General features: G+C 50.8%; 1 protein-coding gene and 1 non-coding gene across 12 annotated transcripts; both read left to right on the top strand.

The window, feature by feature from the left end:
• Positions 1-5,826: 5,826 nt before the first annotated feature.
• On the top strand, positions 5,827-9,993 carry C3H1orf210 (chromosome 3 C1orf210 homolog). 11 transcript variants are annotated; one of them, XM_066376045.1, is made up of 6 exons: positions 5,827-5,962; positions 7,966-8,058; positions 8,162-8,271; positions 8,703-8,740; positions 8,955-9,070; positions 9,212-9,993. In XM_066376045.1, exons 5-6 carry the CDS (start codon positions 9,052-9,054, stop codon positions 9,532-9,534), a joined length of 342 nt encoding a protein of 113 aa, XP_066232142.1. In that variant the 5' UTR covers positions 5,827-5,962; positions 7,966-8,058; positions 8,162-8,271; positions 8,703-8,740; positions 8,955-9,051; the 3' UTR covers positions 9,535-9,993. The 11 variants fall into 11 exon arrangements, with proteins under 11 accessions (XP_066232142.1, XP_066232145.1, XP_066232146.1 ...); XM_066376048.1 differs by having other exon boundaries at positions 8,147-8,271; XM_066376040.1 differs by lacking the exon at positions 5,827-5,962 and adding an exon at positions 6,003-6,048.
• A 4,558-nt stretch (positions 9,994-14,551) lies between these two features.
• LOC136401865 (U6 spliceosomal RNA) lies at positions 14,552-14,658 on the top strand. The gene has a single exon (XR_010750791.1). It is a non-coding gene; the product is annotated as a U6 spliceosomal RNA (small nuclear RNA).

Raw genomic sequence — 14,658 nt, 5'->3', positions numbered from 1 at the left:
TGTGAGGAATCAAATGCCTTGATGGCAAATTTTACTCACAGGAGCCGACTAGAAAAGAAATCCTGAGATGTTCTAAATTAATTCACAGCGGCCAGAGAGTGAGAGGGACAGAGCTGTTAGTCGGTTAATGGCTGCCAATCAGCTAACCAATGATTTCTTGTATTCCTGCTTTGCCTGTTGGAATTTCGGATTAATTCCCAGATGGCTATTTCCGCAGATTATTTTAGTCAGCACCATCTAACTCCAGGAGCACCCCCCACCCCCGCTGGTTTACAAGAGGGCTTTCTGGACAGCTGCCCCAGTCCATTCTATAGGTGTGGACGGTTCATTATGTGCACTCAGCTACCCAGAGCTGGGCTCTTTGCCTTCCCCCACCCCTTCACCTATAGCTCCCGTAAATTCTTTCAGATTACCTTTCTTTTCCCTTCCCCCTTATTGATGTAGAAAAGGCTGGCGAAACTCTGGGAAGGGGGACACACTGTCTTTCCTCTGCAACCATGCTACTGGCAGTTTAGATTCCATAGCCCAAGATGGGTCTTTTGGCTAGCAATTTTGGCTTAGGGAAACCTTACAAATTTTTTTTTCAACTGTGGAAGTTAAACTTTTTTTAGTTTAACATAGCACAGGGAGGTAGTTGGATAAAAAGGTGCTGGACCTAGAGTCAGAAGACCTGGGTTCAAATCCTGACTCTGCCATTTGTTAGTAGGGCAATTAGCATGTTACCATTAGACCTCTAAAGCTGAAGGTTGAATTCATCACATGCTTCAGGCAATAGTAAAACCCCCATTGGTCTGTAGGCCTCACCTCAGAACCCCTCTAGGGTTCATATTCTCAGGTTTATTGAGAATTATACCCTCTGGTAACCTCCATTTTCGTATGCCACCATCTGCCCACCACTTCCTATTTTTTCAACTTACTCTCTCTAGTCCTCCAACAGTTGCTCCTAAAATCCATCGAGCCTACCACTTTCTCCGGGATCTTCACACTGCCCCACGCTGTCCTTACTTCCCCCTTTACGGGGCCCAGATTTCATGGGCCATCAGGGCAACCACTTCCTTGCCCACAAACCCAGTTCCTGTGCCCCTCCCTGGCTTTATCAGAGTCGCCCAGCAAATCCCCATCGTGGTTAAGTTCCTCTCTCCACCTTCTCCCCACCTGCACTTGGAGTGGTTAGAAAACAAGGACACTTTACCCTAACCGACCTCAGATTCATGCTGTTCACCCCACGGTGCTATCTGGTGAGCCTATTGCATGCTGGCAGGATCTGGGTGACCAATTCACATCTTCTTTCCTTGAGCCCCAGGACCCCTCCCTACTCCACTCTCAGCTGATAACATTGCTTTCACTGTATCTGGAAAAATAGAAGCCATGGGAAGAAAACTCCCTAAGGCTCACATCATTTCACCTGTGCGCTCCACCTTCCTGGGAGGGACTCTCCCTGCTCCTGCACAAGGACAACCCCTCCCCTGTGCACTGACCCCACACCCCTTGATGCCTTCAGGACTTCACACTCTCATTGTTCCTCCTTGCTTCCTTAGGCATCATCAGTTTCCTCTCTCTCACAGATTATTCTGGCCAGCATACACACATGTAACAGCTCCTAGCCTTAAAAAAAAATCTTTTCTGTGATTGTACCCTTTCTCTGTTCCTTTCATAGCAAAATTCTTTGAAGAAGTGGTCACCACTTCCTCTGCTCCCATAGTGCATTGCTCCAGTCAGGCATTCGTCCCCAACACCAGTGAAACTGCTCTCACCAAAGTCACCAGTGACCTCTACATGGCCAATTTCAAAGTCAGTTCTCAATCTGTATCTCAGTTGACCTCTCCTCAGCATTTGACATAACTGATCAAGTCCTTGCCCTTGAAATAGTTTTGTCTCTGGCTGTCGGGACCCCTCTCTCAGATGTCTGCCTCCTCACCGTGTTGCTGGCCATGCCTCGGCCTCCTTTCCTGCTTCTGCCACCCCAACCCCTCCCGCTTTCTCCACATGGAAATGACTGGCTTTAAAAATCATCCATATTTTGCTGTTTTCCAAATTCATATTTCCAACCTTTATCTCACCCTGCATTCTGGCCAAGTTTATGCTCCTGCCTACTTAGGGTGCTACTTGGAGGTCTTGCGGGCATCTCCTATCTAACATGTCCAAAACCAAGGTCGTGACTGCCTCCCAAATCTGCCCCTTGCAGAGTCTTCCCACTTGGGTAAATGACAACTCCATTCTACCAGGTGTTCAGGCCAAAACTCTGGAGTTATTCTTGGTTCCTTTCTTTTTTTCAAACCCCACATCCAGTCAACAAATTATGTTGTATAATCAAAATGTGATTCACCTTCAAAATGTGTGTATAATCTGAGCACCCAAGGCCACGCACCCTTCTCTCCTGGATGGCAGCAGTGGTTTCCTAACTGGCCTCCCTGCTTCTATCCTATGGCCTCCTCAACCCGTTCTTTACACAGAAGCCACACGACAGTCCCTCAGTCCTTTCCTTAGATCACCAAATGGCTTCCTGTCTCATGGAGGGAAGGATCTGATGAGGCCCCACGTGAGCTGACAGGTCCCCCACTTGTGGTACTCCATGCAGCCACCTTCCTGATGGTGCTTGAACAAGCCAGCTGTGCTCCTGCCTCTCAGTCTTTGTCCTGGCTGTTCCCTCTTTTTGGAATGCTTTTCCCAAAAGATAATGGTTGCTGTCTCATTCATTCAAATCTCAGCTCAAACATCTGCATCTCAGTGAGTTCCCTCTTTTTCTGACCAATGTAAAGTAGCAGGTCCCCTATCAGATGAAGTTATTTTCTTCATAGCACTCAACCAGTATCTGAAAGAATCTTATTTATTTCTTTACTTATGGGTTGTCTGTCTTCCCCACCAGAATGGAAGCTGTACGGTGGCGAGAACTCTGTCCCCAGCAGTGAGCATAGTGCCTGCCACCTGGTTGCCAGGGCTGCCGTGGAAGGTTGGGAAGGCTGTTCACTGCACCAGAGCTCTGGGCGGAGGGGCCACTGGGTGCAGACACCCAGCCTGCTCCCTGCTCTCCTGCTCTCTGCGCTGCGTGGCAGCCCACAGGCTGTCCTCAATGATTTTGCAATGTGTGCCTCCGGGCTGGCTGTGGCTCTGTAAGAGGTAGTCAATAAATATTCATTGAATAAATGACTGACTGATGGTTGTTCTGACCTTTGTTTTCTTTTGTGAAATTTCATGCAAATTCCCTTCCAATGACCTTATTTCCTTCATCCGTTAGAGGGCTACTTGATATCTAGTAGCGCAGTTATGAAGATTAAGTGAAATGGTTCATTAAAAAGCTGGCACAGATATGATCTTACTTGTATGAAATATGCAGAATAGGTAAATCCATAGAGACAGAAGCAAATTTGTGGTTGGTAGAGCCTGGGGGGAGGGGAAACAAGGGGCAACTGCTTAATGGGGGTAACTTTTTGGTGTGATGAAAATATTTTAGAATGAGATACAGTGATGGTTGTACAACCTGTTGAATGTACTAAATGCCACTAAATTGTGCACTTAAACATGGCTAGAATGGTGAATTTTTTGTGATGTGAATTAGGTTATGTTGTATGAATAAGAATTTAGAAACCAAGGCTGACCAGGTGGTGGAGCAGTGGATAGAGTGTGGGACTGGGATGAAGAGGACCCAGGTTTGAACTCCAAGGTTGCTGGCTTGAGCGCGGGCTCATCAGCTTGAGTGTGGGATCACTGGTTTGAGCAAGGGGTCACTTGCTCTGCTGTAACCCCCCCACACACACACACACACAAGGCACATATGAGAAAGAAATCATTGAGCAACTAAGATGCTGCAACAAAGAAGTGATGTTTCTCATCTCTCTCCCTACCTGTCTGTCTGTCCGTAACTGTCCCTCTCTTTGACTCTCTCATCTCTGTCAAAAAAAAAAAAAAAAAAAAAATTTAAAAACGAAAGGAAACAGCACAGGGCTGGGACACAGTAGGCGTCCAAAGATTGTCTTCTGAATCCTTTAATTTACTTACTTCAAAATCAAAGCAAAACCCTAAAGCTTCTGACTCCTCACTGTCCCATCCCAGGTAGTATTCCCTTTCCTTTCGCTTTCATTTATTTCAGAAATATTTCTTGTTGCCATTTTAAATATTGGGGATTTGAAGGGGAACAAGACAGACTCAGACCCCACCCCGTTTCCAGGCTCATAAGAGGCCCTGCCAAATGAAGAGAAAATCACAAACTGTGGTCAGGGCAGTGGGGAGACATGGCAGGGTCTGCTGGGGCACAGGGGGTGCGAGGAGGGACCCAGACTAGGGAGAGTGAGGGAAGGTACCTGAGTAGGGCCTGGAGGGAATCTCAGCCTGGTGAGTGATGGATGAGCCAGGGGAGGGGCTGGAGGTGAGGGTTGGGTGGAAATTAGGGGTCCCAGGAACAGGACATGTAGAGCCTAAGGCAGGAGAGCATGGTGGGTCCTAGGAATAGAGAACAGTTTGGTGTGGCTGGAGGAGAGAGTATGAAAGGCAGGCACCAGATGAGGTGGGAGAAGTCGGAAGTAGCCACCGGTAGTAGGAGTTCAGATTCCATGCTGATATCCAAGGTTCTGCAAGGTCCTCCACTTTGCTGCCAGGGTTCTGGCTCACCCCACTTGCAACCCATGGGCACAGTCCTTGCTGGTGTTGTGGCCTGAGGGTCCCCGAGAATTTCTGGGCCTTCAGGGCTTCCTCCCTTGATATTCACTGAGAGCCTGCCAGCAACCCAGAGACTGTCAAAAGTTGGTTTCACCCTGGGAGAGCTCCCTGACTAATGGGGGAGGCAGCACAGGAAGAAATCGTTACAAAATAAATAGAGACATGGCCCTGGCTGGTTGGCTCAGAGGTAGAGCGTCGGCCTGGCGTGCAGGAGTCCCGGGTTCAATTCCCGGCCAGGGCACACAGGAGAAGCGCCCATCTGCTTCTCCACCCCTCCCCCTCTCCTTCCTCTCTGTCTCTCTCTTCCCCTCTCGCAAGCCAAGGCTCCATTGGAGCAAAGTTGGCCTGGGCACTGAGGATGGCTCTGTGGCCTCTGCCTCAGGCGCTAGAATGGCTCTGATTGTGGCAGAGCAACGCCTCAGATAGGAAGAGCATCACCACCTGGTGGGCATGCTGGGTGGATCCCGGGGTCGGGTGCATGTGGAAGTCTATCTGACTGCCTTCCCTTTTCCAACTTCGGAAAAATACAAAAAAAAAAAAATAATAATAATAATAAATAGAGACATGATGCGATAAAGGGTGTGCAGGTCGGGACTTGCCAGGGTAGACTGAGGGCTCAGGGATAGTGACTCCTGAACTGGGTCTTCAAGGACAAGGAGTAGGGCAAAAGGGAGATTCAAAGCCTAGCTTTGTGGGGTCACAGGACCTTTGAGGTCTAGATGACGGCTTGCACCCTCTCTACAGGTAAACACACACACACACCATAACCCCCAAAGGCACATAAATACTCTCTAAAGGCCTCTGAACTCACACTCCCCGATGACCTCCATATCCCCTCTACACACACCCACACCCACACCCACACACAGGCGCGCTTACACACACATTCGCAGGCAATTCTGACTGTCCTTGGTCCCTCTGGCTTTGCCTGGGGAGAATGCCCAACCCCCCTGCCCTCTGGTTCCGGCCCACCGCCTTCACAGGTCTGCAAAGCTCCCTCTTCAACTCCGGACTCTGGACCTGTCACCGGAAACTCATTGCTTATCAGGGCCGCCAGCCTGGGCAGCAGCCAGCTGAGGTGTCCGTCCCTTCTAGTGCCCGTTGGACCACCCCCTCCCTGTCAGGAACCCAACTGCCCCAGCCCCCCCCCTACCCCCAGTACTGGGGGGTGGGGGTGAGGTCTGCACCTTAGGGTTCTCCGCAAAAGCTAGGGAAGATGTGGAGTTAGTCCGCCCTGTTGGGGGCGTTGCCTGCTGCCCAGCCCTCCGCCCTCACCTGCAAGCTTCAGCCCCACCTGCTGCGTCCCCAGGTGAGTCAAGCCGCAGTTCTGGCCCGCCCACTGTCTGCCCGCCCCGGCCGGAAGCTTCCTCCACGGACTGTGCACAGTTCCTACAGGTGGGGAGCAAAGGGGAAGGATTGGGGGATTGTGAGGGGGGACCCACAAATCCCTGAGGGCTCCTGAGGGCAGGAGGGAAGCTACAAATCAGGGTGTGTGTGTGTGTGTGTCTGTAAGATCAGGGGGTGTGTGTTTGTTGGTGGAAGAAATATGACCTGAGGGGGTGGGGTGACAGCCTGTGGGTGTGGGTATGTGTCCTTGGGAAGAATTCACAGGGACAGAGCAAGAAGGAAAGGAATAGGAGTAAAAGAAAGGTCAAACTGAATTCACTTCATTTCAGTGTAACAAAATCTTGTTTTTAGAGGACTCAGCACATAGTGTGGGGTCCACAGCAGGCACTCACTGAATGTTTGCTAATGAATAACTTACCTCTCCTTTCTAATGTCTCCTGCCCTCACACCACCCCCATATTCATGCTCAGTTCTCTCCTTCACTCACACACTTGCAATGAGCTGCCAAGTGCCAAGCTCTCTGGCAGTGCCAGGGCACAGGTTCCTCAGCCCAGTCTTTGCCCCCAGGGAGCTGCCCATCTGGTAACTGGCCAATTCTGGCTGGTAGTTTTATAGGGTAGGTCAGTGAAAAGTGTCCTTCCAGAGGGTCCTGGCACAACCTCAAGGGCTGGCCTGGTCTGATTTGGCCTTGAGGGATGGTGGACTCCAGAAACTGAGGAGGGCTGGGAATGTAGATGGGTGGGTGAGGTGGGAGGTGTCTGTGTGTGGAGGTAGGATGGGGATGATGGGGGTGGGTGGGGAGGGTGGGAGGGGGAGGACTTGTGCAGGAGGGAGGAGGGAGAGTTTGGCCTGAGGGCCATGTGCTGAATTGTGAAGCTGAGGAATTTGCAGGTAGTACTTCATTTGGGGAGCCTTTGAAAGTTTTTTTTTTCTTCTTTTTAAAAATTATATCTTGAAGGATTTGTGTGTGTGTGTGTGAGAGAGAGAGAGGTGGGGGGACAGACAGGGACAGACTGATAGGAAGGGAGAGAGATGAGAAGCATCAACTCATAGTTGCAGCACCTTAGTTGTTCATTGATTGCTTTCTCATATGTTCCTTGACCAGGGGGCTCCAACTGAGGCAATGACCCCTTGCTCAAGCCAGCAACCTTGGGCTTAAGCCAGTGACCTTTGGGCTCAAGCCAGAGGCCATTGGGTTATGTCTACTATCCCATGCTCAAGCCTGCAACCCAGTGTTCAAGCCGGATGAGCCCGCGCTCAAGTTGGTGACCTCAGGGTTTCGAGCCTGGGTCTTCAGCATTGCAGGCTGATGCTCTATCCACTGTGCCACTGCCTGGTCAGGCTTAAAGGATTTTTAAGCAGGAGGAATGATAGGGAATAGACTAGAGATGGGAAAGACCAGTTGGGAGGTTATTGTAAAAGTTGAGGTACCAGATGAAGGTGGCTTGGACTGGGGAAGTGGCAGTGGGGTGCAGAGGAGGGAAGTAGTCATTCAGAGACATTTAGAGGAAGAACAGATGGACTTGGTGACAAGGTGGTGAGCAGGAAAGGTCTCCTTGGAGTGTCAGTATAAAAGACTATGGTGGAGCCTGACTAGGCGGTGGCGCAGTGGATAGAGCGTCGGACTGGGATGCTGAGAACCCAGGTTTGAGACCCCGAGGTCGCCAGCTTGAGCGCGGGCTCATCTGGTTTGAGCAAAAGCTCACCAGCTTGGACCCAAGGTCGCTGGCTCGAGCAAGGGGTTACTTGGTCTGCTGAAGGCCCGTGGTCAAGGCACATATGAGAAAGCAATCAATGAACAACTAAGGTATCACAATGCGCAACGAAAAACTAATGTTTGATGCTTCCCATTTCTCCGTTCCTGTCTGTCTGTCCCTGTCTATCTCTCTGTCTCTGTAAAAAAAAGAAAAAAGAAAAAAAAAGACTATGGTGGAGTACTCCCCTAAAATATTCCTTCTCTCCTAGGTGCTTTCTTATCCTGAGTATCCCTGTCCAGATACTCCTCTGTTCAGGTACTCCACCGGCAATAATCTCCAGTCCTAGTTGGGCCTCCAACAGGTACTTTCCTAACCTAGGTGTTCTTCTTCTAGATAATCCCCAGATTTAGGTGTTGCCTCCCCCCTGACCCCTGACTTCTCTGATTCAGGTGCTCCTCCTGCAGGTATTCTCGACCTAGAATGATCTTCCTCCAGATACTCCCTTAATTCAGGTGCTCCTTCTCAGATCCCTTCCAGCCCTAGTGATTCTCATCCAGATGATTTCCTGATTCAGGTGATTTGCATTTAGCTACTCCCTGAATACAGCCTCCCTTTGAGGGCACAGGTGAATGGGTAGGGATGTGCCTGAGGCTAGAGGTGGGTTAACAGGAGCTCCAGACTCAGGAGCAGAGGGACCAGTCTGCCCTGATTGTGTCTGCGGCCCCTTGCCCTGGGTGGGGACTGGCACTGTCTTTCAACGTGTGGTGTGGTTTCCACTTTGGCTTGTTAGCTCCAAGCAATTGCTGTTGTCGACCTCTGGGAGCCAGCATTGCCTCTGCCTCCGCCTCCCATCCTCAGCTTACCAAGCAGTGTGGCAAACTGGGCTCGGGCCCTGGGATCAGAGACCTGGGTTCCAGTCCCGGAACTTCAGCTGAGTTAGTTTACCCTCTGGGCCTCAGAGTCCTCATCTTTAGAGAGGGGATACTATTTCTACCCTCATTACAGATTCCTGTGAGCATGATGCCTGCTGCCTGAGTCCTAAGGTATGCTCGGTATCAGTTCTAGGACTCACTTGCTTTTCCAGCCGCTCCCAGAGCTGGTCCCTACACTATTCCTTTACAAATAGCCAATTTCTCAGCTTGTTTCTCCCCCGTGGACAACTGGTTACTGTCAGTTGTCCAGTCTCCAGAGTCTGTGCAGCAGCCTAACATGGCTGTGAGAATGGCCTGAAATGTGTGCCCTGTGTGTATGTTCCAGGATCTGTGCCCCAGGGCTGCCTGGCACCTGGGGATCTCCTTGGAGCCAGGGCTCTTCTGGCCAAGGCCAAGGCTCACGGGTGCCTTCCAGCCACTCCATGAGTGACACGAACCAAAGTGAGTGGCAGTGGGAGGGGAGCTCAAGAGGGGGGTGGTTTCCCCTTAGATGCTGGGGTTGGCAGGACCATGCTCCACTTCTCTCCGTTTCACCAGGGAGCCCACCTGGGGCCCATTTATATACTGTCCCTTTCTCTGCAGCCACTGTGGGGCCCTCGGAGCTCCCCACGACATCAGCCATGTCCCCTGAACCGGGCACCGGCACCCGGGCATGGCCTGTGCTGGTGGGGGTTGTGCTAGGAGCTGTGGTCCTCTCTCTCCTCATTGCACTCGCTGCCAAATGCCACCTCTGCCGCAAATACCGCACCAGCTACCAGCACCGCCCGCTGCCCGAGTCAAGGAAGGAGATCTGTCAGGAGCTGGGTGAAGATGAGGATGATGATGGCTTCATTGAGGACAATTACATTCAACCTGGGGCTGGCGGGCTGGGGACAGAGGGTAGCAGGAATCCCTTCTCCCTCTGAGCCCCGACCTTTGAACACCCTCTGCCCCCGATGCCTGACAGACAGCTCAAGGATTGCAAATACTATGTGGGAGCCATGAATTGCAGGGATGGAGGTGGATAGGGTTTAAGGGCTGACCAAGGGGTGGAGCAATTCTTACTTCCCTGACACTAGCCACCAAAGTGGCAAGTACCCTCTCTTGCTCAATAACCCTCAATGGCTCCCTGCTAGTCTCAGGATAGAGCTTACGAAGGGCCTGACTATGGAAATAAGGCCTCTGTCAGCCTCTTGGTTTCCTTTCTGGCCTTTCCCTACCATTCTCACTACTTACCTAATTACTATTATCTACCAGATGATAACATTTTAGCAGATGAAAATCAGTGTGCCAAGTTTCTTATTGAAGTTTGCTCCTATCAATAAAGTGGGTAATCTAAATAGTTATAATATATTCTGTTTTACACAGGTATTAATAAATCTATTTTCATTTCAAATAAGAATGAAAAGTTGCTCGTTTTTATTTTCCTGAACTGGAACTTGTGCGGGAAGATGCTGGTGCATCCTCCAGTGATCCCCTCCCTCTCATAAAACCCTGCGAGCTTCTCTCCCATCACCCTTGCCACATTTTACCTTCATCTTTATTGCAATTTGCACTTACCTCTTACTGTGCCTGTCCTTCCAGCTAGACTGTGAGCTCCTGAGGCCAAAGGCTCTGTCTTATTTGTCCTCATAGGCTTGCACAAGTTAGATGCCCAATAAATATTTGCAAAATTTTATTACTGTGGGCTCAGGAGTAAGGAGGTGGAAGGTAAGGGAGTAGAGTGATTGTGGAAGACTTGATCAAGAAGTTGACAGGAGAAGAATAGTGTCATAGCTGTTGGTGGGGATATTGAGGCAACAGGTTAGTTAAGTTTCTTTTGCAAACAATGGAAAGGAATCCTGGCTTTTGCATTGAATTAAAGGGACAGCTGACTCAGGAGGGTAGGAAGCAGGTGGTCCCAGTAGTCAGAGGTCAGCATGGTGCCTCCAGTGCTCTGTCATTTATGGGCATTAATGAGACTCCATGCCTGGGATTTCCAAACTGTCAATTCTGAGTTTCAAATACTCAGGCGGGATTTTCTGATTGGCCCAGTCTGGGTCCAGTATCCACTGCAGGTCCAGCTAGCCTTCTGTAGCACGTGATGTGGGGAGCCCACCTGTTTGTTCCAGATCATTCTCAGACAAGGGAAAATCATGGACCAGGCAGCCACCCACATGGTGTCCACCCAGATGCCATTTGGCCTTTGAGGATAGAGCCAACAGAGAAGGAAAGTGAGGGATGACTAATGTAGTAGGTGCTTGAGGAAAAGGCAGGAGGTCGGGGCGGAGGGGCAGGCCTGGAGCCAGAGCACGGGTATGAGGGGTGCCCACGGCAGGGATGAAGGGATCAGCTGATGCCTTGGTGCCGAGAGAGATTGCGCGTCAACCTGAGAGCAACCTAAGCTCATCTGGGAACCTTTCGGGCAAGGGAGTGAAGTCATCACGACAGAAAATTCACTCTGGATGCCGCACAGGGATGGGGTAGAGGGCAGAGACTAAGAGAGGTGACTAAGATCTGACTAATGTGTGACACAGGGAACAGATTCCAGAGATTTGGAGGGGGTGGGGTTGACAGCACTTCTTGGCTGCCAGATGTGTGTGCAGGGAGGAGCCAGCGAAATCACCCTGGTCTCTGGTTTGATGGCTGGGTGCACTGAGGAGGAACAGGTTCATGGGGAAGGAGGATTCAGTTCCAGATGTGGGATCCAGGGAAAGATGTTCCGGAGCAGCTGGGACTCATGGGGGAGCTGTTCCATCTGCAGACATGGGCCTGAGAATAGTCAGCCCTAATAGGGCCACTGAGCCCCTGGGACTGATTAGGTTGTGGAGGTGGAGTTGAGGAGGCGCTGAGATCTGAGTGGGGCGTGCTGACATGTCAGGGTTTGTCAGCAGGGAAGAGGCAGCCAGGGAGAAGAGAACTCAGCTCACACAGACCCAGCTCCAGCATTTTTCCTGAGTCCAGAGATGGTCAGACCCTTGCAGACCTGAGAAGTCCCAGAGGGCTGCCCCCGCCTGAGACCTGGAGAAGAACTCTGAGCAGCAGAATAAGGGGCCAAGGACATGTCCTGGCCTCTGAGGAAAGAGCTACTGCCAACACAGTGGTTCTGTCCCCTGCTCTAATGCTCTACCCAGAGGGCTGTCCTGCCTGAAGTTCTGGACCAGAAAGATTTGCATGTGTTCTTTGGGACCCGAGTCAGAATGCCTGAGGGATCCAGGAGAAGGTAGGGGCCAGATCCTAGGTGAGCAGTTGCTTTTTCTGAGCCCAGGACCCAGTTGGGGTCAGCAGGTAGGGCTTCCTCTCAGAACTGCTGCGGCTGGCAAGCCTGGCTGAGCAGGATGCGGGGTCACGAGGATCTTGGACCTTGTCCTGAGAGGCCTTGCTGGATTCCTCTGAGGAATCACTGCCATTGTGCGCCACATGCCTGGCCCCATGCACAAAGAAGGCACATGACAGGGGTCTACAGGATCAAGGGCCCAAGCTCAGCCTGCTGGGAGGCCTGGGACTCAGCCAGACCTGGCTCTGGTCGCCCTCCTCTGGCATAGGCCCCGGGCCCAGCGCTGCTCCCTGTCCTGCATCCCCCCACAGCTGCCACTGTCTACTCTGTCTGGGATCCCCAAACCAGACCGGACTGTGGTGGACAGCCCAGCTCCCAGCTGCCTTGTCCTCCTATCCCCAAAGCAGAGCCGGATCCCTTGTCCACTTGTGGAAGCCAAAGACAGGGGTCACACAAGACACAGACAGGAAGTTTAAGAAACCCCAGCAAACTAGAAAGGTGAGCTGAGACTTGTTCTGCTGTTTATGGGCTGTGTGACAGTAGACCAGTTACTTATCCCTCAGTGCTCTGATTTCTTCTCTGTAAAATGGGGATCATAATAGTACTTGCCTCCCACGGTTGTTAGAAGAATTAAGTTAGTTACATAAGTAGAGTGGACCAGAGCCAGCATCTGCGTGTTAGCTGTTTGCCTGTGGGCACCCCCCGGGGTGATCACTCCCTACACCGGGCCACCAGTCTTAATCCTAAGGGAGGAGTTTATCAAGCCTCCTTCCTCCTCATTCGCTCTGGGCTGGGGATTTGAGCTTCATTGTTTCCCAGACAGAGATCAGCTCAGAAGGTCTGGTCAGGACAGATGGGACTTGAATTAGAATCTCTGGCCCTGGACGGATGGCTCAGTTGGTTGGAGTGTTGTCTCAATATGCCAAGGTTGCAGGTTTGGTCCTCAATGGGGCACATGCAAGAATCAAACAATGAATGCTTAAGTAAGTGGAACAACAAATTGATGTTTCTTCTTCTTTCTCTCTCCCTCCCCTTTCATCTCTCTCTTTCTTTCTGTCTTTAAAAATCAATAACAGCCTGGCCAGTGGTGGTGCAGTGGATAAAGTGTCAACCTGGAACACTGAGGTCGCCAGTTTGAAACCCTGGGCTTGATGGGAGTTGATGCTTCCTGCTCCTCCCCCTCCTCTCTCTCTTTCTCTCTCTCTCTCTAAAATGAATAAATAAAATCTTAAAAAAATCAATAATAATAATTTAAAAACTCCAACAATAGCACTGATGTTCTAGCACTTCTTGCAACAGTCCTTCTGGGAAGTCACCCCATTTTATAGACTGAGAAGTTGAGGCTCAGATAAGTTAACTGTGCCCTGGCTGGATAGCTTGGTTAGTTAGAGCATTGTCCTGATATGCAGAGGTTTCCGGTTCAATCCCCGGTCAGGGCGCATACAGAAACAGATTGATGTTCCTGTCTGTCTCTCCCTCTCCATAATCAATAACTAAAAATTAAAAAAAATGTAAGTTCACTGTAACTTGCTTCACTCAGCAATAATACCATTATCTCACCCGGAAATAACAATTAAACAGACCCAGAGAAGGAGACCTCCTGGTTCTAGTACTTGTGTTCATCCTTCCTCTCCCCAGGTGAACAGGTCTGAGAAGTCTCAGGGTGCAAGCTCCAGGTTGGGAGAGCAGGCTGTGAGGGTGGAAATGGCATGTCCCATCCTTGGGGGTCTCGCAGTCCTTGGGGCTGACTTCCATGGTTATGCCCCGGGGACTCTCACTGGTCCTGAGGAGCAGGCGGGAAGGCAGTGCTGTCCTGTGCAGAGCGCTGAGCATGCCGGGCGTGCGTCAGTCCTCTGCAGCCTGGAGGAAACCCCTCTGGGGAGACCTGAGTGTCCTCAGGAGGCCAGAGGTCTCATGTGCTTGGATGTGATATATGCTCCACCTGGGCTGGGACAGATGTGGAAGTTTCTGGAACATGTTCTTCCAGTATCCAGGCATCCAGGTGACATGGCTGAGAACCCAGAGTCTGATTCTTGAGCCAGGAGGAGCATGTGGCAAGTCTCTCTCCACCTCTCCTGCCACCCGATGGGAGCCTCCAGCGTCATACCACTGTACTCTGTCTCCATTGTCCCCTTCTTGTCTTTTCTCCTCACCCAATACCAGTTTAGATTTCAGGCTCTATTATGCCAACCTTTCTCACCAATATCCTCAACTCACATGCCATTGTCTCAGCATTGCCCACTCCAGGTGAACTCCAGCCTGGGGCCTGATGCCTGGCCTCTGTATGCTGTTGAGAAAGCCCCACCGTCACCCAGGGTGGTGTCTCTGTTAATGTCCGGCCTCCAGCCTCCCATGGGCTCTCAAAGCTTCCAACAATCTTGCTGTTTTCCTGGTCATATCTCTTTGTCATTCTCCATAGCAGCTCTTTAAAATAGCCTCTGTCCCACAGAGAGAATAGTTGTTGGCCAACTATATACAAAACCCACAAACTTAACCTGTGTCCATTCTTTCTTCTCTTTCATCAAAATGGCTTTATAAGTCCAGTCCCTCCACCTTGGCCCTGGAGCTTCCTTCCCACCTTGTGTTCAGGGACTTTAAGACCAGCATCTTCTCTACCTTGTATCTGAAACCTCTTTCTATCAACATTAACCCATCACATCTCTCTCATCTTAAAAAGCCTCCAGTCAGTGCTCGCTTTGACAGCACATATACTAAAATTGGAACGATACAGAGAAGATTAGCATGGCCCCTGCGCAAGGATGACACACAAATTCGTGAAGCGTTCCATATTTTA

The sequence above is a fragment of the Saccopteryx leptura genome, chromosome 3, assembly GCF_036850995.1.
Source record: "Saccopteryx leptura isolate mSacLep1 chromosome 3, mSacLep1_pri_phased_curated, whole genome shotgun sequence".
Taxonomy (NCBI): domain Eukaryota; kingdom Metazoa; phylum Chordata; class Mammalia; order Chiroptera; family Emballonuridae; genus Saccopteryx; species Saccopteryx leptura.
The sequence above is the reverse complement of the archived record's forward strand: the minus strand, read 5'-3'. Positions and strand labels throughout refer to the sequence as shown.